Source organism: Centruroides sculpturatus, unplaced genomic scaffold (genome assembly GCF_000671375.1).
Source record: "Centruroides sculpturatus isolate CEXI.00-Female unplaced genomic scaffold, Cexi_2.0 scaffold311, whole genome shotgun sequence".
Taxonomy (NCBI): Eukaryota; Metazoa; Arthropoda; class Arachnida; order Scorpiones; family Buthidae; genus Centruroides; species Centruroides sculpturatus.
The window spans coordinates 199722-227222 of NW_019384505.1; the positions used below are offsets into that span (position 1 = coordinate 199722).

At 29.9% G+C, this 27501-nt stretch overlaps 1 protein-coding gene across 1 annotated transcript; it reads left to right on the forward strand.

Moving 5' to 3' along the window:
• The first annotated feature begins 199 nt into the window (after positions 1-199).
• On the forward strand, positions 200-25210 carry LOC111622193 (biogenesis of lysosome-related organelles complex-1 subunit 2-like). The gene is made up of 4 exons (XM_023364543.1): positions 200-795; positions 5458-5577; positions 15438-15542; positions 24689-25210. Exons 1-4 carry the CDS (start codon positions 588-590, stop codon positions 24718-24720), a joined length of 465 nt encoding a protein of 154 aa, XP_023220311.1. The 5' UTR covers positions 200-587; the 3' UTR covers positions 24721-25210.
• The last annotated feature ends 2291 nt before the right edge of the window (positions 25211-27501 follow it).

Consider the following 27501-nt stretch of genomic DNA (forward strand, 5'->3'; position numbering starts at 1 on the left):
ACTGTCAGATAATTTTAGATTTTGCATTATGAAATAGGAAATTTAGTTTTCCCCTCAATATCTATTCAATCTGGATATTCAGGGAGACACTGTTTCCCGTTTTTTTTTTATTTTACGCAAATTTATATAAAAATTCACCAAAAAAAATTATACACATGCAAGAGAGTAGTTGTAGAATAGTTTTTGCACAGTTTCGAATAAATTACCAATGTAAAAATAACCATTGTTTTAAATGGAAAAGATGTTCACTATCGGTTTAAAAATAAAAACCGTATGTCGAAATGTATTTAAGATTTAAAGGTTATTTTTGCATAAATGTGTTCGCGTCGTCTTCCAGAACTTACTGGAATATAAAATGGTATCTAGTGCTACCATTCCGATTGAGCCAATATTTAATGCAATTGATATATATTCGATATAAGATGAATTCCGATGATGCAACGTAGATTGGAGCAACGCCACCTACTGGTGTTAACGATGAAAGTAGTAAGAGAGGTTTAATCTCGAATGCTGTTGAAATTAATCGTGTAAGTGTTCCAAAAAAGTTGTTTCAAATGTAAATAGAAATGAATTCGTAATAAAATTTTATGAAAAATTATTTTTTTCGTGAAAATATTTTCGAAAGTCGTTTCGGTGAGAGGGCGCTGTATGTAATGCCGAGTAACGAAAGCTGTTGCGAGAGAATTTTATACAAGATGGAAAGTACAGAATGCGCTTCGGAACAAGCTAATTTAAACGAATTAGCAACTATAATGTTCGAGAAAACGGGAGAATATCTTCACGAAGAATTAGCAGGTAAAAGTTGACCGAAATAGATTGAGTTGAAACAAAGATGTCGCGAATTTAAATTCTCGAAAGAAATATACATATTTAAGTTAAATTTTAATGGGAAACAAAAAGTACAGTAATTGAATACTTAATTTCGAAACGGAAAAACTACCACGTGGAGGTATAAAGTTGCATGTTAAATATGAATCTACGTTTTTCGAATTGTGTACACGCAAAAAATGTTCTACATTTTTCTATAGACAAATGCTTCATTTTGATTTCTCAAAAATAACTAGACATTAACCGAAGTTTTCATTTTAAGAATTTAAGAGTAGCATGTATTAAATTTTGTTTTATCATTGGTTTCTGTAATACATTTCCTTACATGAAAGCAACACTTGATAAACGTCAACAAGAAGAGCATGTTAAACAATAATTGATACTGTTGAATAATCAAAGGTGGTGTGTTACAAATTATACAGGTGATGGCAACTATTTGCTAATCATCATATAGAACATACTAGACAGAACAAGGTGGAAAGAAAGGAAAATAGATAATTATCAATTCCTGATGATATTTTTGTGTTCTTTTAATAATAATCTTGTAATTAATGAAGCTGTAAAAGAATAAAGTGTAAATTGATCATGAACATAAACAGATATTGAAGAGAAAAAGGTTTTTGTATAACAATATTTTGTTGTATAATTAAAAAAAATTGCATTTGAATTTATATGATATATTGGTTAATTAATTAGATATTAAGGCATATGATGAAAAGCTATGTACAGAAGTTCATAGAAATTAAAAAAAGCTTTACAAATAAGGACAAAGAATAATTACAGTAATAATATAATGTAAATTAGAAGAAAAGAAATGTAGTAAAACCTCATTTATGTAGTAAGCTTAGAGGATATATAATTTATGGCCACCAAAGTGAGGTGGTTACTTAAGTAGAATTATGAAAACATTTACATACAGAACTAATTGGAATCGGTACTGTACTGAATCCTATTAAATGTTTAATACAGATATCAGCAAACTTTTTCAAAAGTTTAGCAACATGCTCAATACTATTTAAAGTGCTTTAAACAATAGTTTGAATTTAAGAAGGTTGGATTCTTTCCTTTTTGTTGGCCAAGTAAATTTGGATAAATGTTACTTTAGGATGCTTCTATCTTGGCCAATTAAGTGAGATAGCCAATGATCACCAATATGGAGTTTGTTTTATAAATCTTATGCAGTTTTCCAGAGAAATTTCATTGGTTAAGCAAAGTTTTACTGTATTGTAAAGAAAAAATTTTTAATATTTAAAATCTCTAAAAAGACAATTAAGTAATTACCAAAATAAATTCCAAGGCTTTAAATCAGAACAACAAGAAACAAATAAGTATTTCAATACATTTCTGTAAATTATAAATTATTTTAACTTGCTTTTTACTACAAACTCAATGTCAGCAGTAATATAAAATTTATTGATTCATTTATATGTCAATTGGTAAATGGTGAATGTGGTTAAAACATATTAAAATGTAAATAATATTTTTCACCACCAGTTTAAATAGAATTTATAAGACATTCTTATGAGATAATGTTCATGAATTTTTAAATAGAGAGCAAAAACATGCATAAACAGAATAAAAAGATGGAAAGTTAATGAGACGGAATATTTTTGAAATAATAGAAAGATACTAAGATGACATTATATTAGGAAATATGTAAGTTAAGCAGGAAATTTATATTATTGAATAGATACATAACAATTTAATTTATTAGCTTTAACAATACAGTAGTTTTACATTTAAAAAAAATGTTTAAGGAATAAAATTACTTTCTTTAATATGAAAAAATTATCAGTATACTAGTGGTGGTAAGGAAGGATAAATAAAAATAATAGTATTGTTATATGATATATGTGGCTTAGTAGTAATATAGGAAATTCTGAAGTTTTTTATATTTTTTTCTGTATTTTATCTATGCACATATTTATTACATTTATTTAAATAATTTATCATTATTATTTGGAAAACTAAAATTTATTTCTATATAAATAACAATAATTATTAATGTTATTCTGGTATATAGATTATAATCTATATACTGTAATGTTTGTCAAGTATTTCTTAAATGAATAGAATCATTATTCATTAAAAAATTGAAATACACTTAACCAGAATAGAATCATAACTATTTATGGGATTTTGTAATTTTAGCATTAACTGCAGATATACAGTGCTAGATTTTTCTGACTCAGCTTTTTCTTGAAATTTTAATTCATTAATATAATTTGGAATAATGGAATATTTTCCTGGATTACAATTATTAAAAGCTTATATCTCACATTTAATCTTCTCTCTAGATGTTCCTATATTAATTTAAAAACTATTTCTAATAAGTATAAAAAATATTTAAATTATTTTGTATCATCAAAGTTTATTAATAATAATTACAGGTATCCCTTGTATGTACAATACTGTTTCACTCTAACACAGTTTGGAAATTGGGGATATCCCCTAGACAACACAACTTATGGTTTTGCTCTAACAGTTTTGGAAATACTCCATACAAAATTTCACAATTTTTAAGTGTAAAGATTGTTATTTAATATTTTTTTTTATTCAAGTAAGCATATATGAATGTCTCAAATTTGCCCTTGGATTTTAGAATATTGTAATTTTCAAATTATTTTGTGCTTTTCATAAGGTTTACTTTAATGAAAACTAATAGGACAAGGAAGAAAACAATTTAACTTTTCTATTAATCAGCTGTTGTCTTTGCTTTCAGACTTTAGCCCTTAAGACTGTCACTGTGTTTTCTTTTTAGATTAATCTTCATATTTAGTAAAGTTTATTTAAACAGTTTTAGGTAAGTGTTATTTAACTTTTTTTAACCATAGATATTACTTAGCTATGAATGATGAATGAAATACAGTCATTTCTCAGTACTCGTACAATTAGGAATTCAAACATAAATTCTGGAAAACTGCTCAGTACTTGACTGAACAAACAACCTGCTAGAAGAAATTTTTGATTAATAACATAATTTTATTTCATCATTCATAAAAAATTTTTATGATAAAAAATAAAAAATATGAAACTGTTGCTGATACTTTGTAAAAAGAAAACACCCTTGTTTAACTAAAATTAATATTAATGCATCATACAGTATTTTAATTGTAATTGTTAGTTAATTATTGATTGGAAATAAATTATAAATTGATTTAATAAACATATTTCTTTTAGTAATGAAAAAAAATAGTATACTTTTACTAACTTTTGGAATGTAATCCTATCTTTTGCATTAGTCCTTTGTTTTGTATAGCACTGATTTGCATAAAGCCCTGGTCTCACTATATGATTTCCAGCCGCGCAGGCAACTGCAACCTCGATGGCTGTTCCTGTTAACTAGTAATCCCCCCTTGAAAACCGGCGCAACTGCAGCTGCAACTAGAAACAAAAAGTTTGTTCTACTTGCGACGATTGCAAATGCACATCCAATCAACAAATGCCTTTGTGCTATGTCATCAGTGACAACATTGAAAATAGTTCATCATCATGGTTGATAGTTAGAGGATTAATACTTTTACAGAATCGAGATTGATCAAGCTTATTCAGGCTAACGAATACCTGTGGGATTTTAATTCTTCGTTTATCAAAGATTTTATCTTTTCGTGCATTCTCACCAGCTCTATCAAAATAATTGCCTTTTTCTTTTATTCATTCCAGAAATGCTTGCTATTTTAATAAGAAAAGTGGCTAAAATTCCGTAAATACTCTGAAGTAGAACATAAAATGTCGGCAAACTTACGAAAGTAGTCAAAAACAAGCTTCTGTAATTTTATTGGTTTATTATAGGGTCATGTGTTTCTGAATTGCAACATCAACGAACAATGTGTGACCATGAGAAGACGCACGCGATTCACGTTTGTTGCAGTTGCAGTCGCCTGCACGGCTAGAAATCGCATAGTTTGACCAGGGCTTAACACACCACTTTTTCAGAATGTAACTACCATGTTATACAATAGATATCTGTAATTAATTTTATGTAAGTAGTAAAGTTTATAAAATGTAATATAATTAACTATTCTTATGTTAAATTACATCGTTAGTTTTGTGTTAAAAATTTTAATTAACTAAAATTCCTACCATAAAAATAATCTTAACCTTTATTTGTTTAGTGCAGTGAGTCCCAAACTTTTTTCAGCCATCACCTCCATGGTTCCATAAACTTATATCCAATACCACCTATTCCATTTTCCATTGTTTGAGAAAAGCTTGGAAATATTTTTAGAATAACTTTTCTATAAATCTCACACCATACATTGTTCTCCACATCTGGAAACCATTAAACACAATGTTTCTTCTTACTTGTTTTAACAGAGAAAATGGAAAGGTTGTCAGTGACTTCAACCCTCCATGGTTACTGTTCAGTACCTGTCTCCAGTGCCCTCCTGCTGCCACTTGCTTTTTTTTTTTGTCCCCTTTTACAAATTTACTCATTTATTGATTTACTCATTGCCCATGGGGCAGTACCGTAGCATCCACTTTGGGAACTACTGGTTTAGTGTATAGTTTCTGGATTTGATGGATTTCCAGATTTGAATTCTTCAATTACAGAGTTTTGATTAAAATTTATGCAGTTTATTTTGGAGAAACATTAACTTTATTATTTTCTTTGTTTTCCTTATTAAGCTACACTTGATGACTACAGATTATTAGAAGAAATGAATCGAGTGACCATAACTAAATATTCAGACATGAAACAGATTGCTGCAAATGTTAGTAAGGCATTAAAAGATCTGAATGAAAAATGTAAGTTGATAAATATTTTATGATAATTTTTTTTGAAATTACATGAAATATTAATAAGCCTAACAGTTAAATTATAAATAAAATATGTTAATCTTATTTTATATGAATACCCAATGCTTAAACTCTATGATAAATTATATTTTAAATAAAACTATATATAAAAAGTTATTACTGTTTCTAAACTAGATTGTATCATTTAAAAACATTTTTATGATATATGTAATCATTCTAACTTTCTCCATTAACTTGAAATACCTTATATATGAATGAAAAATTAGTTAAATAATTATCTCAAACTACTAAATGGTGGAGATATATGAGGCTTATCAAACTGTATTAGCATATTAGAAAATCAAGATGAGTTCAATAAAGACTAATTTTATTTGTGGGATGCATTTTGGTCTTTACTAGACTCTCTTCAGCCACTATTACATAGATACTGATACCTACAATTGCAAATAACTTATATTTAACATTCTACTCTAAATTAATAAGTAATCACATCAAAATTACGGTAAAAGTGATTAACTGAAATTATACATCATAGCTGGTTATTATGCATAATTACCAATCATCTTGGTGCAGTTTGATAAATTTTACCAATGATTATGTATAATTCTGAAGTGAATGTGGTAAATTTGATAAATATCATTGAATATATTACTTTTAAAGTAATTTTTGCATAATTTCCAAAATGTAGTTCATAAATTTTTTATTAGGAAATTTTCCACCTTTTGTTGCTTTAATAAAGTAACTCATGGATTTAAACAAATTTTTATAAAATGAATCAAAAATACATTTTTTCTTTGTTTTAATATTAGAAAGATATAATGAATATAAAAAACAAAAAAAAACATAATTCCAATATTAATTAAGATAAAATATGTCTACAAAAATATCAAAAAATTTATTAGGAAAAACTATAGAATTCTAATAATTGTTACTACTTATTCAAACATGACAAACTATAATGACATTTTGAGTTACATGATTTTTTTTATTTTTCTTGCATTTGCATTTAATTGAATTATACTTTCCTTTGCATGAGCACCTTTGGTACCCCTCACCTCCCAAAATTGATGTTTTCCTTGTGTACTATATAAGAGTCAAAGTGTTATTTGGTACATTCTCTCTACTCTAAGAAATTATTCGTCACAAAGCACAAACTAGTTTCTGGTGTACAATTGTGATAAACAGTTTCCTTTATTCCCAAGTGATAGTATTTTTTATGCTTTAGTAGCTAATATTACTGCCATGTTCCATGGATCACTTCTTGCCCTGTTCACATCTGGTATTCTTAGCTTGCCTATATCTCCTGCTTTGGCTACAGCAAACTTTAGCTCTGATATTTTTTTTTAGTTTCTTTGCTTGAGCCTCTGAACTTTCTTTGCACTCACTTGCTTCTTCTCAACTTCTTTCTTTTTGTTCTTGATTGTAGAAAAACTGATCACTTCCATACTAGACTATACTTTGATTGAAGAATTAGGGATATTCACATTGGGTTGGTTAAGCAATGGCTGTTCATTTTCAATATTTTTCTGAAATTTCTGAAGTTGGATTCTTCTAATTGACATTGATTTTAAGTAGTGATTCAATTATTTCTTGTAGCTCCTCTTTGGTGCAAACATCTGTTACAGCAACATTAGGAAGGGATGATGTCTTCAACCTAACTTTTAATGGTGAACCAAATATGGCTTCATAAGGACTATATTTATGTCTTGATGATATGATCTATTCTTCACAAGATACCTAAATCTAATCTTTCACTCCATTGCTGGGTTTGGTTAATTTTTAATCAAGAGTTAATCACCAGAATCATTGTTTTTCAAATTTACCATCCTAGACTGGTGATTATGCATAGTGGCCTGTAAATTTGGTTAATTAAGTACAGTTTATCATATTTACCACTGAGAACTGGCAAATATGCATAATCACTGGTAAATGTGATTAATTTGAAATATATGAAAGAAATTTATCACATTTACCAAATTTATGCATAATCACTGGATTAATCACTTTTACCATAACATATATGTATTGAATGATCATAATTAAAGTATCTCTATTTAGTGCTGCCTGACAAGATATTTAATAGTTTAGCAGATATTCAACAGGTATGGTGACATTTTAGAACATATGGAAGACACTTCTATAAGAAGAATTAATGCCAAAACTTACTATTGCAAGTAATGAAAAAGCAGCTTTTTTTTTTTTTTTTTCTGTAAATGGATGAAAATATGTAAGCACACATATTGTAGCCAAGTTTAGGATATAAAAATAACTTAAATTATTGGATATCATTCCTATCAGCTACAATGGCCATCACCTTACAGAAATGTGCATTTCTTATGAGGCTGTTTTAAGAAAACAATAGTAATGCTGTAGCTGCACTTTGGAAATTTTGCCATTGTAAGAATTTAGATGAAGGACCATTAACTCCACTAACTCAAAAGAATGATCAATTGATTTGAGGAAATTGGAGATCTCAAAGTTCAGCCTGGTTGAGAGCATAAACTTATCACTTCACAAGTTGTTGTTGAACAGTCAATGAATAATGTTGGAGGCTTCAGTAATGCATGTGCAATGTCATTGCAGTTGAGTGAATCATATGGCACAGTGTGGTAGATACTAAGGAATTTGGTTAATTCTTATTTTTATGAAATAAGCCACAATCAGCAGTTGCTTGCTGTTGATAGGAAAACCCAACTGACTTTTGTGTTGATTTTCCTCACCATGATGTAAGAGGATATGTTGTGACCATGGAAGATCCTGTAGGACAGTGATAACTGTCACATTTGGACCACAAAAAATCTCCTTTTTTCTAATGGATTCCACTGCATTAAAAAAAAATTAGTCTGGGCTGATATAGGTCCACAGCCATATTTATATGGCTGTGGATCTATATCAGCCCAGAGATACTCAGAAATGCTCAGTGCTTTTGTCATACTTGAAATGCAATTGCAAATCTTGCCTTGAATCAATTACTTTCATGCAAGATAGACTATATATATATATATTGGATGTTGTGTACAGCAGTTTTTGTGACAAAATTTCACCAATAATATTACTGGTTTCCTGCTGGTCAGTTCATTCTTAGGATGTTAATTCATGAGTTTTGGAAACATTTAAAAGTGTGGTTTATTAAAAATATGTTGAAAATTTGGAGCCTTGAAAGACCACTATCATATGCAATGTGATACTGTCTTGTCTAGTAGCCTTCCAAGAATTTGTACTTGAAAAAAATTGAATTCCACATATAAAATATTATTTTTTTTTTTCTTAAATAGATGCATTTTAAATTAATGGATTTTTATCATTATTCTTATAAATTTTTGTGATAAAAATTAGTCAAAGTTAAATTATGGACAAAACTACATTTTAACTATAGTAGTAAACATTTTATAGCAAATCAGATGTTTACTATAAACAAAAAATATTCTTAAAACATTCAAAATAAAGAATTATAATTCAATGATTTATACAATTTACAAAATTTAATAAGTAAAATAGAAAGAAGAAATCCAAAACATGGTGAAAACAGAGACAAAGAAACAGTATAAATCTACTCTAAAAGCTAAAATAAAATAATGCACAGCTAGCCTTTTCAAATATACACATATATGTAATGCATAAATTTTTTGATGACCTTGACATGATTAACCTATGATCAGATTAATCAAATTGCAGACTTCATGCTTTGTTTTTGTTTGGTAATTTTTTGCAATATTGTGTTTTTAAAAATAGCTATGGTATAATTGAAATAAGAAATGCCAAACAATTTAAATTATTGTGTTGTGAAAAATTAATGTTTAACGTGTAAAGCATTGGTTAAGATTGATAATGTTAAGCATAAATTCTACTTTTCTTTAGGAGTAAGTCTTTTTCTCATTTAAGAATACTCTACTCATATGAGTAATAATATATGTGAACATAAGCTTTCTCACATGAATATTCTTATATAAGTTACTTATAAAATGTATAAAGAACCATTGCAGAGAGTTCATAAAAAATAATAATAATGTCAAAAACTTTAATAAAGTATAAATGTTGGTACTGGTCATCATTACTTAACCTTTAATTCCAGTAACATACATAGCATTTAATGCAATATTGAACTAATGCTTTCGATCCTACTTAAGGTCTGCTTCAGGTTCTTAAACTAATTGTATTCCAAAAACAGAATGCTCAAAATTGAATGTTTTTTAAATACATTAAATTTAAAAAATTTTGGAACATATAAATCAAAATTAAACCTAATGGTGGTATTTATGCAAATTCAGTATATACATATAAGGTCACCCATATGTACTTATTATTTGAGGATCTCGCATAACTGTAAATGATATGAGTTGTTTAATTGTTAGTATTGCCATTGTCCTCACACAAGTATTGCCAGGCATACGATATCGTATTACCATCCTTAAAATTGATACACTTGCCTGTCAGGCTGGCCTGGTATATTTCTAGGGCCTTCAGGGCCCTAATGTAGTTGGTATGAAAAGGCCGTTTTATTAGCCTGGTGTTAGGTAGGTCTGCGTGCACTTCTGGATCCGTGGCATAAGTGGATAGGGTGGTGGTGTGCTTTTTGTTGTCAATATCGTACTTGTGTTCCTGCATCCTTTTTTGAATGGAATGTTTCATGGAACCAATGTGTGAGGGCCAGAGTGACTAGAAGTGAGAAGAATTCTCTATGTTTTTGTTTTTTTTTCATTTTTGCTGTGATATTTTTCCTCTTAATTTTGGTTTCTGTTCAGAGTTAGACTGGAGGGTTATTTAAAGCAGAGAGAATGACTATGTTTCCTTCCCTGGAGTCATTTCCTTTCCTCACGGAACTCAGAAATGCATCACCGGGAACTAGACACTACAATGTTATGATTGGAGTAAACCAATAACGTCATCAGGGAGTGATCCAAAGGAAGAAGGGTGGTTCGTCGTGAGAAGAGGACCTAGGTCAAGACGAGAGATGACAACCAGAGCCGAGCCCATACCATCGCTAAGATGACCATCCTATGCCAGAACAGGCCCTGTGACCTGACCCTTGGATCCAAATTCACCTTTCTGTGTGTGAGGACCCATCACGCCATCTACCCAGTCAATGAGGTATGAACCCCAATTTTATGTGAACTCTCTCTCGGGCCCCCCCAAGTAGTAGTACTTAGTCAATAATTCCGAAGTTAGTTTGTTATTGTTCATTTTGTTAGTTAATAAACTTGTGTTTCCTTGTTCAAATGGGGTCGGGTATCACCAACGCCTTACCGACAACCTCTCTCACCTCCTCCACTTGATCTGACAAAAAGAATCCCAATTCTTGGTTAAGAAAAAAAATAAACAAGCCATCCTTTGACCAGTGGGCAGGCTTAACCAGCCTGTAATGCGACCTGAAAGGGGTATGACTCTGTCCTACCTCAGGGTTATCCACAAATGTACACCAAATCCCTCTGGAATCTGTCATCCCTCACCAGAACACTGTACACATCAGGCGCTCTAAGATCATCAGGTTTGTCCTTTGACAAACCTGATGATCTAGATGATCTTGAATTTTCTGAAAAAAGTGTATATTGATTGGGACCTTTTGTACCTGTTCTGCATATATTTCCTTATATAAGGTATGTAAGTGTTGGTTGTATTTTATTATGATGTGTCTAGAGCAGTGATTCTCAACCTTTTTTTCGTCATGGTACAGTATTAATAATTAAAAAATTTGGCAGCACACATGGTTACTTCGGTAAGTACCGCAGAACAACCAGTGATGTCATAACAGTGATTTTTAAATACAGTTGGTTATTTCGGTCACATTTTCTAAATGTCTTAGTAACTACGGGCAGTTGCCGGTAACACTGGTTACAAGTTCCAAATGTGCTCTAGGAAGGTAGAACTGATTAATTAAACTACTTGTCTAACATCGCTTATATATGGATATTCGCAGTGGCGGCGCACTTCAAAAATCTCGTGGCACAATAAAGTGTCATGGCACAGTGGTTGAGAATCGCTGGCGATTCCAAGTTCTGTTGGTGGTCCTTTGATAGGAGATGTGCTGTGTATGGCCTGTTGGTTGAAGAAGACATGCTGTGGGCACCAGTTCGTGTGAAATTACTCATTACAAACAGGGCCACATACAATAATAGATTATCATTTATTCTATATATGAATTATGGCGNATGGTCATGTTCGACCGTTTGAATGTGAGCGGGGGAGACTAATTCCATTATCTTGTCGGCCATGGCGGCCTGTTGTTGGAGTTTTTCCTTAGATGCGGCTAAAATGGCCTGTACGTTATGAGGTAGTCTCGACAGCCAGAGAGATTGTAGCAGGTCTTCACTGAAATGGTTTCTGGCCAAGTCGCGCATCCGTGATAATAGGAAGGATGGACGTTGGTCTCCCAGTTCCAACCCTTGAAGAAGCGTTCTGATTTTGGAGGTCTCGCTCTCCGAATAGACGTCAATGAGACGAGCCTTTAGCGTGGAAAATTTATTCTGGTCGGGCAGGTTGCGGATTAAGTCCTGCACCGAATTTAAAATTTCCGGCTCTATTGCAGCAATGACGTGTTTAAATTTGGTGTCGTCGACGGTTATGTTATTTATCGAAAATTGTGCTTCCAACTGAGCAAACCATAAGTTAGGATTGCCCTTCCAGAAGGGTGGTGGTCTGATCGCAACGCGTGCTATGTGACGGTGATCGTCATTGATTTCTGCCTCAGCCATGATGATTTTTTTTTTATGTAGATGTGGCAGTGCGAGGTAGTTATCCTTAAATGATGCGTTGTGCGCGCAGTTCAGCATGTGGAGAAAGGACAAAGAACGATGGCACGTAAAGGCACGTGGCGAGGAAACAAAGGATAGCACGTGGCGCGAGGACAAAGAAGGGTAGCACGTGGCGCGAGGACAAAGAAGGGTAGCACGTGGTGTACTATACCTTTTCGTTGAGAAAAGTCGACCGTCGACGAAAAATTATCCGTGGTTACACGTTTCGAAGGTCTAGTTGTATGAGTTGGCAGTTCCAAAAAAGGATGAAAGTCCAACGTTGTATCCGATGCGAATGGATGGAATTTTCATGTCGCACGATAGAGTCCTTCGTCGGGTAGAGTCACCATAAAACATATATCACGTTCGGCTCACCAGTTTGTGGTCACCGGTTCGTGTGAAATTACTCATTACAAACAGGGCCACATACAATAAAAGATTATCATTTATTCTATATATGAATTATGGCGCGACTGTACAGATTAATACACGAGGTGTTACTACACACGTCTGGAGAGGTCCAAATCCAACAAGAATGTGTGTGATGTCATAGGTCAGGTCAGGGGTTCCCCCTTGTGGCGACTTTGGGGTTTATCGCCAAAGCTGTCGCCACACGTGCTAAACCAGAAATTAGGTCCCTTCTCTATCTGTGTCTTATCGCAATTAAAGGTTAAGTAATTGTGTTAATTGGTACCAATAATTAAAGTAGAAGATATTATTATGTCAGTAGTGGACTTAGACTACAAAATCAAATATATTACAACAATAATAATTAGTATAAAACTCGAATATTACAAATTTCAGTTAAGTATTTACAACAATAAAATTGTCTATTAATATAATTTATAAAATTACAATTACTCAAAATTTCAAATAACTTGATTAAGGAAAAGAACCCAGCAGAAAAAAATTCTTAAATCAGCCTTAATCAATCTTACAATTCAATAACTGTAAACTGATAGTAGAAGTTAAGGATAGCTTGCTATGTCATTTTGACAATGGTCTTTTATACATTGTGACTTCCATACTGAACATGCTATACAATTAAAACATTAATTAAAAAGAAGATACTTTTGTGATACTTCTATGCATTAAATTTTGTAAGATTCTGAACATGCTGATAAAAAAAAAAATGAAATTTAACTTAACCTGCGTGTCTGGTTACAAAAATGTTGTTTAATATTTTGGTCATATTTAGATTCTTAATTAATGAGATGCAATTCCATTGGTTATTCAAATGTGTACTATGAAAATGTGTAAATAGGCTCTAGCTTGGAAGTGTTGAGATAGCAGTTGAGATTTAACATAACTCCATAACTCAAACTGACTGAAACAAAATGAAAAATAATATAAGTAACTAAATATATAACTACCATATAAATAAAAATTTCTCTCTTGCTACCTCACATAATGATTGTGTTATCAGTTGTTTGGAGGCATATAATGCAAAAAAACAACCTTTACTTGAAGATAATAGAGAGGTTGCAGTCAAAGTTTCCATTGCAAAAATGTGAATGTCAGACGTTCAGTGCCGCCATCCTGTAAAGCCTAGAAGTTTGACAATGTCATTTGGAATATCAGCGGATTGTGCTCGACGTTCCAAACACCATTGTCAAACTTCTATGCTTACAGGATGGTGGCACTTGAACGTCCAACGTTCAGGTTTTCACGATGAAAACTTTGGTTGCAGCCTCTCTATTATCTTCAAGTAAAGGTTGTCTTTTTGCATTATATGCCTCCACACAACTGATAACACAATCATTATGTGAGGTAGCAAGAGAGAAATTTTTATTTATATGGTAGTTATATTTAGTTATATTATTTTTCATTTTGTTTCAGTTAGTTTGGGTTATGGAGTTATGTTAAACCTCAACTGCTATCTTAACACTTCCAAGCTAGAGCCTATTTACACATTTTCATATTAACATTTGAATAACCAATGGAATTGCATCTCACTAATTAAGAGTCTAAATATGACCAAAATATTAAACAACATTTGGTAATAACCAAACTGTGACTACAATAAACAAAGTATTGTAAGTATATTTTACTTTATATTTTTTGGGAAAATACTAATTCTGATAACATTAAACGATTGGCAGCAATAAGCATGACTAAGATTACAACATGCATATTACACTGCATTTTTAAACTTTCCATATAGCATCATCTGCTTTACAGTAGGACAGATTTCAAACTAAGCAAATTAAGTGTTTTACCTGATTAGAAAACTGTTCTATAAGAAAGCAGTTATTGATGCAATAAGAGATTCAAAAATATTTCTGATATAAATTACTGAGTCTTGTTCTTTGATCTGCTTTGTATTTGTTTTACATTTTAAATTTAGAAGTTTATAATTCAAATAAAATGTTTGTATTTATACATTATGTATATTTAGTATTGAATTTAATTTTAAAATACAGATATTCCTTGGGTTATGATGACATTGTTTTAATTACAGTTATAAATGAAAATTGTTTGAAGTTTATTCTTATTTTAATCTTTAAAATATCATAATATCTGTTGAAACTATTATAATAATGATTACTTATAAGTGAAAATAAGTTGAAAAACATTTATATTATATTATGATTTTTATTTTATTAATTTTTTAAAATTCATTTTATTATTATTTTTTGTAATACTGTATGTATGCAATAAATTAAAATTTATATTGAATAAATGTAATTTGAGTTTCTTGTTCAAATTGCAAAAATTTTAAACTAAATTTTTTTAAGTGTAAATATTGTGAACTGATAATGAGATTTTAAAAGACATTTTTGTTTTTAAATTTTAGACTGTAGAAATGTGATTGTTTATATGAAGATTTAAAATTTATTGAATTTCAGAATAAATAAAATACTCAAAAACAAGTTTGTTGATATTGTTTTATAAGCAGTTAGAAAGTTTTCTTAATATTTTAATTATTGATATTGTATTTAAAAATGTGTTGCAACTCATATTCAAGGTGTTATAGTTATACATTTATCAATAGTTATATTTCAGATTAATTGTAGTTTTAAAAATGTAAATAATAAAAAGTATATTTTATAGTATTTGAAGAAATATTTAATAAAATGAAATAACTTTATTTAAAAAATATTATTATATAAATTTTAGATAAATGTTTGAAGCCTTATTTAGAACAAATAGATCAAGTGGAAGAAAGTGTTACTAAATTAGAACAAGTTGCATATAAGCTAGATGCTTATTCTAAAAGATTAGGTAAGTATCATAAAATTTCAGAATTTATGAACTGAAATTGCTGAATATTTTTTCTATCAAACTATATTCTTAATAAATATAAACATCCAAACCCTATAGTTATATATTAAAGCCAAATGAGTGCCAAATTATATTGGGCTATATTACTACTATCATTAATTAAATGCTAAGTAATTTGACATTAGAGGAAGACATTAGACATTATTTCTTGCTAAATTTAATAAGTATAATTAAATTAATATTTTAATAATTTAGAAGATTCTGGAAGAAAAGATTCAGGCTGAAGCAGGACCCTAATTTAGACATAACTGACTTGTGAGAATGGTTGTGTCAAAATTAGGTTCTGGAAGTGAGGATTGGATGAAGGTCTGGTAGTATAACTGGTAGTACTGAGTTGTGGGTTCAAGTTCTGCTCAGACCAATTATTTTTTTTCCAGAACCTTCTAAATTAATTATTAAAATATTAACTTAATTATAATTATTAAATTTAGCAGGAGATGGCACCTAATGTCTGCATCTAGTGCCAAATTACTTAGCATTTAATTAATTAATAATAGTAGTAGTAATATAGCCCAATATAATTCAGAAATAGTTTAGCTTTTATATATTCTCAATGTTGAAATAGTTCATTTGAAAGAAATTTTAGTAAAAAAATTAGTATAAAAAATTTTTTTTAACTGTAATTGGTTGCCTTTGTACATTTTTAAAATTGCCATTATCAAACATTTTTTAAAAGCATTAATTTATTATATGAAATTGTGAATTTTTATATCCTATAATATGTATAAATTCTGTACTAAATGGAAATCTGTCTTTAGAGTCTTATCTTTTCTGATAAGACTCTAAAGACTGATTAAACAAATTGAAATGTGCATTATTAAAGAATTGGATTCAAATGAAATACTGCTGATTAATATCTTGCCAAAGAAACTTTTTACTATTTATTTAGAGAGCTTTTATTTGAAGTGTAGTATATATATACACAGACACACAATTACCAGTACATATTTTTAATACTTTATTATACTTTTAATTTTAAAAACATTTTTTAATGTAGTGATTTAGGTTGATTACAAATAAAAGCTAATGCTTTGTATACAAGGAAGTATAAAACTCAAATAAATTCAATAAATTTAAACAAGATATTACTTTGACAATAATATAAAAACAACATTTTAATTTTTATTGGTTAAAAGAAAATTACAGAAATGTTAATTTTATATGGAAATCTTATCTGTATGATTGAAGTAAATGATCTGAATTTTATTCGTTTAATATAATAAAATGACATATACATACATATTTATTTACACATTTATATAAAAAGCCAAATATTACCAGAAGTACAAATGACTAAATAATAAAAATGCTTCAAAGAGATGATTTAATATTAATTTTATTTTAATCTGCTGTTGAAAAATAAGATGCTTGATATTCAATAAAACATTTTATAAATAAATTATTACTATATTTTATTTTTAAATATTTTTAATTAAATATCAATAAATACTCTAGAATCTCTCTCTTTTACATGGTATAAGAGCAGAATGTAGAAAAGAACTTGTTTAGTAAGCTAACCGTACATTAGGAATTATTAGCTAGAAACTTCAGTGGATTTGATTAAAACATTGTTATTATTATTATTATTGAATTCTTTCTCCATACTTTTTGTTTCCAGCAGATATAATGGAAACAAAAAGTTTGGAGGAGGAGTTGGATAATAATAATAATAACAATGTTTTATTTTACTGAGTTTACTATGTACAAATATTTTTTAATGATAGCTACAAAATACAAAACATTTCCTCAATTATTAAGATAGTTTATTTTACGTTCAAGTTTATTTTGAAACATTTATACTTAATTCCTTATGTTTGGCCTCATAATGAGCAGCTCTTATCTTATAAGAGATTTGCAGAGTTCAATATTTTGAACTTATATGTTCTGTTTTCACAGAAAAATATGACAATTAAAAACAGTTTGTGAATTGAATAAATTATGTTTTTCTGTTTTTTTTTAAATTTTTTAGATATCAGTTAAGTTTGGATGTTCTTTTCTAGGTTACTTTGTCTTCCAGTTCTGAAAAATATCAACAGGTTTAGGATATTAATCAGCAGTATTTCATAACAACAGTTCATTCTACAAACTAATGTACTAGAGTTCTCAACATATCTGCAGTTTATATCACTTCATATAGGACTAAATAAAATGAACACTCCTTGAGGAGCATTTTGACATTAATTTTTAAAAGAACTTGTATAATATCCAAAATCTAGATTCTATCCAACTCATTGATTCAAATTCTCTTCAAACCCATCTTATTCAAATGCTGTTGTGAGACTATGTCTGAAAATAAATGCTTTATGCTGTATATTTAAAAAAAAAACACAAAAATTTTGTGTGTACAAATTTAAAAGATTTAATTTTACCAAAATCTAACAATATTTATTAATTACTTGTGATTGTTTTATTATTACATTTGTGGGCAATAAGAGAGTTTTTTTTCACACTCATCATGTGCAGGTGCACAATGGAACAGCTAGATGGTAGTGAAGAATGGGACACAACATATTTGGGGCAGACCATTCTTGAAAAATTCTTAAGGTAACTGACATCTGGCTGTTAAGTACTAATGATTAGAAATAATCTAAAACTTCTTTATTGTATGGTGTTAGAGCTAAAAATAAAAACTCTAATAATTCTGGAATTGTGAAGATTCAGAATTCTAGAATTAAATTAGTTGGTAGAGAGTGCATAGAACTTGATAAAAGTGATATCTCTAAAAGCATTGGCACAGAGTTTTTCATGCTTAATGAATAAGTGGCTGATGATGCAATTCAATCAACCAGACTTGTATTTCAAAAACATGATCATGTTAGCAATGTCTGAAATCAAATTTCATCAAAGTTTAGCATGGATTCAAGCTGATTCATTACATAAATATGTCATAAAATAATGAAATAAATAACACATGCTATCAGATACAGGCAAGAATTTTAGATAAATTATTGATGACTTAATTTGAGAATGGGTTAATAATTGGTTTATCTGTTTATTAATCCAGTAGAGAAGAATTTGAATTACAATATTATGGACCAAGTGACTAATAGGGCATTATTTATAATGCCTAGTTGTTATGAATAATAACAAGACAGTCACACAGCCTGTTAAATATTGATTAATTTATTAAATTGACCAGACATTATGAATACAGCTACATTCCCTTTGGGCAATTTGATTTTAAAAAAATTCCACTTTTTCATTAAAAATTATTTTAATGTATTTTAAAAACAACATGCAATCTTTTAAAAGTAAATATTATTAGTATCAATTAAACTAGTGTCAACAAAAGGTAACAAATTTATACTTCAATTAAAAAAATCAACTTAAAGGAAACTTCTGAAATATCTGTTTTTGGTATAAATTATGTAAAAAATTAAATGTTTTAAATTTATTTATTTGAGTAGTTAAGATTTTTATGACATTTGGAATTACATAATAGATACAAATTCTATCAAGAAAAATATATTAGATTTGTAACTGAGTTTTCAGCAGCATCAACTATAGCCTTGGCTTCTAGAAAGTGATGACATTCTTGCACAATCTCTAAGAAAAATTTCTTCACTTGGTACATTTCCAACAGAAATGAAGTTTTCTTTACAAACAGTAAATTGGTTTCTGAAATATAATAGATTTAGTATGCCATGTTTGGTATTCAATTTGTAAAGGATTTTACCTTCAACTGCAACAACACCTAAAATATTTTTTCATCACTGCAGGCTCCATATACATCTGGCATACGAATCCTTACTCTGTCACCAACATTAGCTGTTGGGTATTTGGAATTCCATGTATCAATAATTTTTTACTGCTTGCTTTTTAAGGTTAGACAATGCCATTTTCCTTGTTTTAGACACACTATTATTTTTTCTTTTATTTCTGAATTAACTGTTGTTACTTTGTCACTGACTCTCTGTAATACTAATAACATCTTGGTTTTTGGAAATCAGCATGGTTAAAATTTTTAATGAGAAAGGAACATTCTGTTTTTTTTGACAGATTTCACATAAGTTCAAGTAAATTATGATCCTTTGTAATATTTTTATATTTCATACTTAATTAGTTTTCCATATGGTTTCTGCTGCCATGGCCAATAGTAATATGGACATTGTACAATGTCTGTAATATTTAATCAGGCACAATTAATTTTCCTATTTCTCAGCAAATTAATTTATAAGATGGTAATTGAGCCAGCCATTTTATACGCTGTCCCTGTATGGCAAGATGCACTTAACAACACACATTTGCAAAAAATTACTGTCGATACAGAGAAGAGTAGCAATAAAGATTACTCATGCTTATTGAACAGCCCCTACAGATGCAATACTGGTACTGGCTGGACTAATGTCAATACATATCACAGCAAGGAAAACAGTTTGAAATTGGCTCTGTACTAATATTCGACTATACAGTTACACATAGGAGGATATTGAAAAACGTATTAAAAATAAAATGATTCCAAACAGCTACTCAAATATACCTGATATTATTAAAAAATATGAAATTGATAGAACTAGTAATGATATATGCCTCAAACTACACCTAGCTTGCTAAACATTGTAGCATTACGCAAGCTGAACTATGGGCCACATACAAAGCAATCACCCAAATAAAAGATAACTTAAATAAATACAAAGGTAACAAAATTCCTTATTGACAGTAACGTGGTTCTTCATGTCTTGGCAAAAACTGAAAACATCACACTACTGGGCAAAGAAGTTATTAAAGTAGCACAATATCTCAGTACTATCCGCAATATTCAATTCAGTTGGATACTAGCTGTAAACTCTGCAAGGCACGTGGTCTGCGGTTTCAGACAAACGAGGAAAAGAACAAAGGGAAGGACAATGAACAGTAAGTGGAAACATGTAACTAGATAAACAAAAATTTATTTTAGTCGAAAAACACAGTACAATATTAATACCAAGATACAGTTCAATACCGGTCACAGATAGCGTAACAATAACAAATTTGCTTTATATTCCCCCTTCCAAATTTCCTGCCTCACATGAGGCCCTGCTTTGCCTGACAAGTAGTATAAATCTGACAGATAAAAAAAAAATTTTTACAAATAAATTTTGGGAAACAGAGTACCTAAGGGACTTGCAAAATTTCTTCCGTAACGGTACAATCGTTGGCTTCAATGGAAACAGATTTTCTTTTCGCGCCGCAACTTCTTAAACTCTATCGACGGTCGACTCTCTTCTCAGTCCCATATTGTCTCTCCTTCCATCCATGGCGCACTCTCTCGAAGCGGAAAACCAAAAGTCCTTTTTTATCTGTTACATATGCTTTTACATCTCCCTCCAACTACGTCACTCTGTCCCACATGATTTTGTCACGGACCAATGTGATATTGGAAAACCCAGTCATCGGCTAACAGGTGGTATCGAGGAAGGAAACGGAAAGAAATAGTACAAAACATACACATGACGCAACATAAACGGAAAACAAAAAAATTTATAATACAATAATAGCCACGAAGTGCTACACAGCTCATAAAGGACATAAAGGAAACGAACTGGCTGATTTTTTGACCAAAATGGCTGGTACTCTCAAGACGCAGGATACATATACCAGGTTACCAAAATCAACACTGAAAAATTTCTTAAATGAATGGGCACTAATTGAATGCAGGAAAATTGGAATAATTCTACAATGGGGAGACTTTGCGACCAGTTTATTCCCTCTATTACTCATCAAAGCTAGTTACTACAAACCTAGATCTGAAACCACCCAATGTTTAACACGGCACAGCAATTTTATGGCCTACCTCTACTGCTTTAAGAAGAGAAACACTAATAAATGCCGGTGTGACAATAATAGTGTAGGAGATGCCATACATTTTATATTCCGCTGTGAACGATATGCTTCTTGAATGCATTCCATTCTATAGGGAATGCATTCAAGAAGGTCATAATTGACCACCAACACTATAAAACATTTTTGATAAGAAAAATCTCTGGAAGTNATATAGGATTAATATTTTTTTGAAGTAGAATTCTGTTACTGGTAGTAGTGAATTTTCTGTATTATATAAAAGATAAACAATTTTTTTTCCTGAAGTTTTCTTAGAAAACAGTGACATGGTTAAATTTGATATCACTAATAATAGTCTGTGATATGCTTCTTGAATGCATTCCATTCTATAGGGAATGCATTCAAGAAGGTCATAATTGACCACCAACACTATAAAACATTTTTGATAAGAAAAATCTCTGGAAGTGTTTTGAAAGGTTTATTGAAAGCACCAGGGCTCTTCTGCCAGACTTCTACAGGAAAGAAAAAATTCTTGAGAATGTAAACAAGAACAGACAAGATGAGCAGGAAGACAGTGAAAAAAATGGAAAAGTGACGTTATCAGTGATTGATTGATTGATCGATCGTGTAGAATTCTTCTGTGCATAGTTTAGTTGTCTAGTATTAGTTTAGTTTTAGATTCTAGATTATATAAAAAAATAAAATAAAAAGGTATTCCCATTTATATGTATTGAGTCCTCACATACCATGTAATCTGTATTATTATATCATAGTAAGCTGATATTTACATTCTCTCTGTGTATTAAAATTGTAACTTGTTCTTAATGTTATTGTAATATTGCAGTGTTCAAGGTTATTTTATTTATTTATTTTATTTATTTATTGAAAACTCCATACATAAAATTAATTTTTAGGAGGAGGGGTAACATTAATAAGTTTGGTCAAAAAATTATATTTATTCCATATAGACTCTACTGAGTCGTTGATAGAGAATAATCCATGAATTCTGTCTTCTGGATTTTTGCACACAACATTATTAGTACAAAAAGCATTGCTAGAAAGTGTTAATAGACGCAAATATTCAAAATCCTTACAGTCAAACATGTAGTGATTTAAAGTCGCATATCATTCCTTACAAAACGGACACATTTCCGGTGAACGTAGATCAATACACAACTGTTTCCCTGTTAAACGAAACTTGTTTAGACGAATCTGTATTATTGTTTTTTTAACAATAAACAGTAGCTGCTGATAATAAATGTAAAAACACCGGTTGTTGTCTAATATTTCTGGGTACCATAAATGGTACTTAGCCTTAAGAATCCTGTCTCCTTCTTCTCTCAAGAAAAGGCTATCAAACTCTTGTAAAATTGTATCTGCGTAATATTTCAAAACATCTGGAGAGGAATCTATCAATGAGAGTGAGATACCTATTCTATTAAATAGATTCTCTAGTTTAGTAAACCAACAGAATTTGAGCGATCTTTTCGATGAAAACTTCTTCAATGTAGAATAAGCCTCACATTCCAAGGATGATGGGTCAGAGATTATGTTTCTCAGAAAATTTAAGGTTAATTTGATAAAGCGTTTCCGGGGAAACTCAAGGCCCAATTCAGATCTGATTGCATCTGATGGGATCGACCTCTCAAGACCAAACAGGCGACGAAAGAACATCAGTTCTACAGAGTCGATACCCTCAAAACAAAAAGGCCCCCAAAAGAGCAAACCATATGACCAACTCGAAGTAAAAAGAGAGGCGGCAAGTTTTTTACACAAAGCCATATGACTGTTTTTAACCCTTCTCAAGATTTCTATTATAACATTTATTTTGGAAAATGCTTTGCCTTTAACGTAAGAAATGTAATTTTGGAACGAGCCAGTAGCTGAGAGACGAATCCCCAAATATATAACTTCATTAACAATACTGACTCCTTTACCATTTAAGAAAAACTTATCAGCTTTTCTCAACCTTCCACCATGCCTAAAAATTATTATTTTCAATTTGGATAAATTAATACTCAAACCCAAATTAGAGGAATAATTATATAACCTGTCCAATTTCCTTTGTAGATAAATCGGGGTGGTGAATAACACCACTGTATCATCAGCAAATTGAAGTAAATGGACTTCGTAGTCTCCCAGAGAAATGGAATCTTTACTTAAATTATCAAAAACTTGTACTATATCATTAACATAACAAATAAACAATATCGGACTTAAGGAATCACCCTGTGGTAAACCATTTTCTAATGAAAAAGCATCTGTAGACCCGGCACTAGTAGAAACCCTTGCCTTCAATCCTGAAAATAAACATTGAATAATATCAATAAACTTGTCAGAGATTCCAAGCATTTTTAATTTAAATAACAAAATCTTCAAAACAACACTGTCAAAGGCTTTCTCAAAGTCAATGAATGCTGCAAGTAAATTTTGTCTTTTCTTTGATAGTTGTCTGCAAATAATGGAGTGGAGAATCAAAATATTACTTAAAGTGCTCTTCCGAGGTTGGAAAGCAAATTGCACTGGTTGAATCAATTTCCTCTCTTTTAGCCAAATACCCAATCTATGTGCCAAGATAGAGGTAAATATTTTTTATACCCAATAAAACAAACATCTGAGTGCAATAAAACCATGTTAATGACAAGAAATTATTTCTGTACAAAAAAAATCATTGTATTACAATCTAGAAAATGGAAAGAGAATCTTTCCATTTTCTAGATTGCCTATAGAAAAGCTGAAAATATCCAAATTCATAAGTGGCATTTTGGGGCCATTAGGTGAAGTAAATTATGCTTGCGTTATAGGATTTGATTCCATTCTTGAATGTTTTGTCCTAATATTATTCGGCATGTTCTACTAACCGACCGGGCTAATAACCAAAATTGAATGTATATATACATATAAAGTTGATGTGTGTGTTGAAAAGTGTGATGTCTCCCTCTTATGTGATGTTGAAAAGTCACCTAAGACCAAATCACTTTTTCAATGTAAATTTAAATTTGAAAATTATATAGTCCTAAATGTATTTATTTGAATACAGAAAATGGTTTTAGACAAATTAAATGATGCTCTTTTTAACTTTGTCATTGGAATTTTTACATTACCTTTGCTAAAAATTACAACAAAAAACCAGCTCATGAAAAGCAATGATGGAGAAAAACAAATGTTTTCAATTGCTTTTAGCAATCAATCTTAATTTTGCTCCATTGTTGTATTTCATGAGCTGAATATTTGGTTGTGTAAGTGTTTTGAATATTATCCAGAATTTAGTGCATTTATTATTTATAATTGCTTATTAAGATTTATGTTTATATTTTTTATTACAGAAGCCAGGTTTAAACTTTTACAGAAAAGATAAGATGGAATTTCTTATATGAAATATTTGTTACATACTTCAACATGTCATTAACTAAATTGGTGTTTTATATATGTGAATTTGGGAACTACATATTTTAATTCTTATAAAATATTTTATAAATTAAACGTAGCAAATATAACTTTTTCTTCTTATTAACTTTAATTAGTAATAATAGAATGCATTTATGCTCAATTACTATTTCCTTCTTTTGGCAAATGTTTAGAAAATGCTATTTTAAATTTAGAATTTTTGTAAATTTAACATTACAAACTATGTATAGGATTAATATTTTTTTGAAGTAGAATTCTGTTACTGGTAGTAGTGAATTTTCTGTATTATATAAAAGATAAACAATTTTTTTTCCTGAAGTTTTCTTAGAAAACAGTGACATGGTTAAATTTGATATCACTAATAATAGTCTGTATGTTTATAATTATTTAAAATTACCTTCTCAGTTATAATAAAATTATAAATACTTCATTTTATTTTATTTGGTGTATATAATTATTTTTTCTCTGTATAATAGATTTGAATAAATTATTAATATCTTATAATAAAGTTGATTTTCTTTGCATTTTAAAATAATCATTTCCTTAATGTACTTAAATAAATATATTAATGTATTTGAGAAACAAAGTTTTCAAAAATTAATTAATTAAAAAAGCATTAGGCTTTGTAAATCTCAAAAAGTGATTTTCAAATCACAAATTCAAATATAACAAAGAAAGAAAACAAAAAACATTTTAATTTGAAATTAAGACAAAATGCTTTTTTGGGTGTTAAATTTGCATTTTTGAAACAATAGATGATAATTAATTTTTTAAAATATATTCACAGTGGCCAAACTGTATCTTGTAAGCCATATATGGCTCTTCTAGACCTTACATACACTTTTATATAATTTTTTTTATAAACTTGGTACATATTATTAACCTGTATTTCTTTATACTATAACCTAAATGTAATATTTCTGTAAGTTTGCTGACTGTTATGTTGTGTGATAGTCAATATATGGTTTCTGTCAAGATAAGATTTGGCCACCCCTGTTTATATTATTAGAATATATTAATTTATTAGTTACAAAATTTTTCATATTTATAAAAATTTATTATATATAATGTGATCAAAGATGGATCCAGGAGCAAATCTTAGGTTGCAATTTTTAATTCTTGTAATAAAATAAATAAATGTTTAAAAGTTCTGTTGCTTTAGTAGTTTCTTAAAATAAACTATATAAAGATAACAAAAAATGTAACAAAATTGAATAGAAATTATAAAAGTTTTAAAACATAAATAGTATTTTAAAGAAATAATGAAGCTTCTGTTTGCAATAAAAATCTTATGGAAGTAATTTCACCTATCTTATAGAAGATATTGTCTCTCTCAAAATCCATCCCAACTTAAGATGTAATTACTTTAAAAATTGCATATGAAAACTGATATTAATGTATCAAATTTACTTTACTTTCATAAAATGATATAACTTATAGGGAAGCATTCTCCAATTATTAATAGAATATAAAAATTTCATTTATAGAGTCATCAGGTATTATTAAAATGTGAAATGTTATGAAGATTAGTAAAGACTAAGGAGACAATTCAAACTGAGAAATAAAGAGAGCTTAAAACAAAACAGTTAGTATTTTTATTTTAATATCTCAAGTTTTTGCCAGGAGGAACAAACAATGAGTAGTTTTATAAATATAGTTGAGACAGTCAGTAATAAAATAATTGTTTGTGTTTGTAATTCCCACATACACATACACAAACAAACAGAACAATACAGAAAAAACAAACCAAAAAGATATGTAAATCAAATTGTATAATCTCCATTAGGTACAATCAGATTTACCTGGACAATTGCAAAGGGCAGATTTCTAGACTTTATTCAATGATTTCTGGCAGTCCCAGTACTATATGATACTGTGGTCTACTCTTAGGAACTAAACCTGTCCTGTTGAAGAGAAAGTGTGCCATATGTTTAACTTTTGACTTTGTGCAAACAGAGGTGGATTATCCATTTGGGACATTGTTCATGTTGAATGTGAGCACAGTGATGAGAATATGGCATTTGTGGATAGAAGAGTCATATCTATTTAAATCGTCTCGCTAATGCACAAATGAATAGGAGGACAGACATCTCATGCATATGGCAGTGATGGACTGAACCATATCATATTGATCCTAGTGTAACAGTGGTGGGTTTGTTATGTATCAATGGGTGTCCAAGCACACTATTTGATGCTGTTTGCAGTATGGTTTCTCACTTGCTGCTTGTTGCTTTAGCTATTGTTAATCCATGTCACCATCCTGCTACTGATAATGTCCTTAAGATGATTGGCATTAAATTATATTTTTGAACAAATTCCAATTCTTTCTTGCACCATGATGGGTGAATCTCTGCAAATACTATGATGCTAAAACACTTTGGTGGTGGGCCCATACAGCACTGTAAAATGCATGCTGTGAGGTGTCTTTTGTCATAATGATGTGGAGGCACATTCAAGAAAATAAATTACTTCTAATGCCCAGTTTATGATTGCTTAAGATTATAGCACAACTTAAACTTGACAGGTTGCAGTTGCATGGCCAAGCAGTTAAGGTGACAGCCTACCATTCTGGAGGATCTGGATCAAACCTAGATGGGTTGAAAAGCCCCAAGAAATTTTTAGGGGGTGGTCAGTCTGGATGTGTTAGGCATAACCCCGCACCACCTGCACCAGATTGTGGGCTTGAATGAACTCATAGTGGGTTCACTAAAAAAAAGGTCTTCTTTAGTGC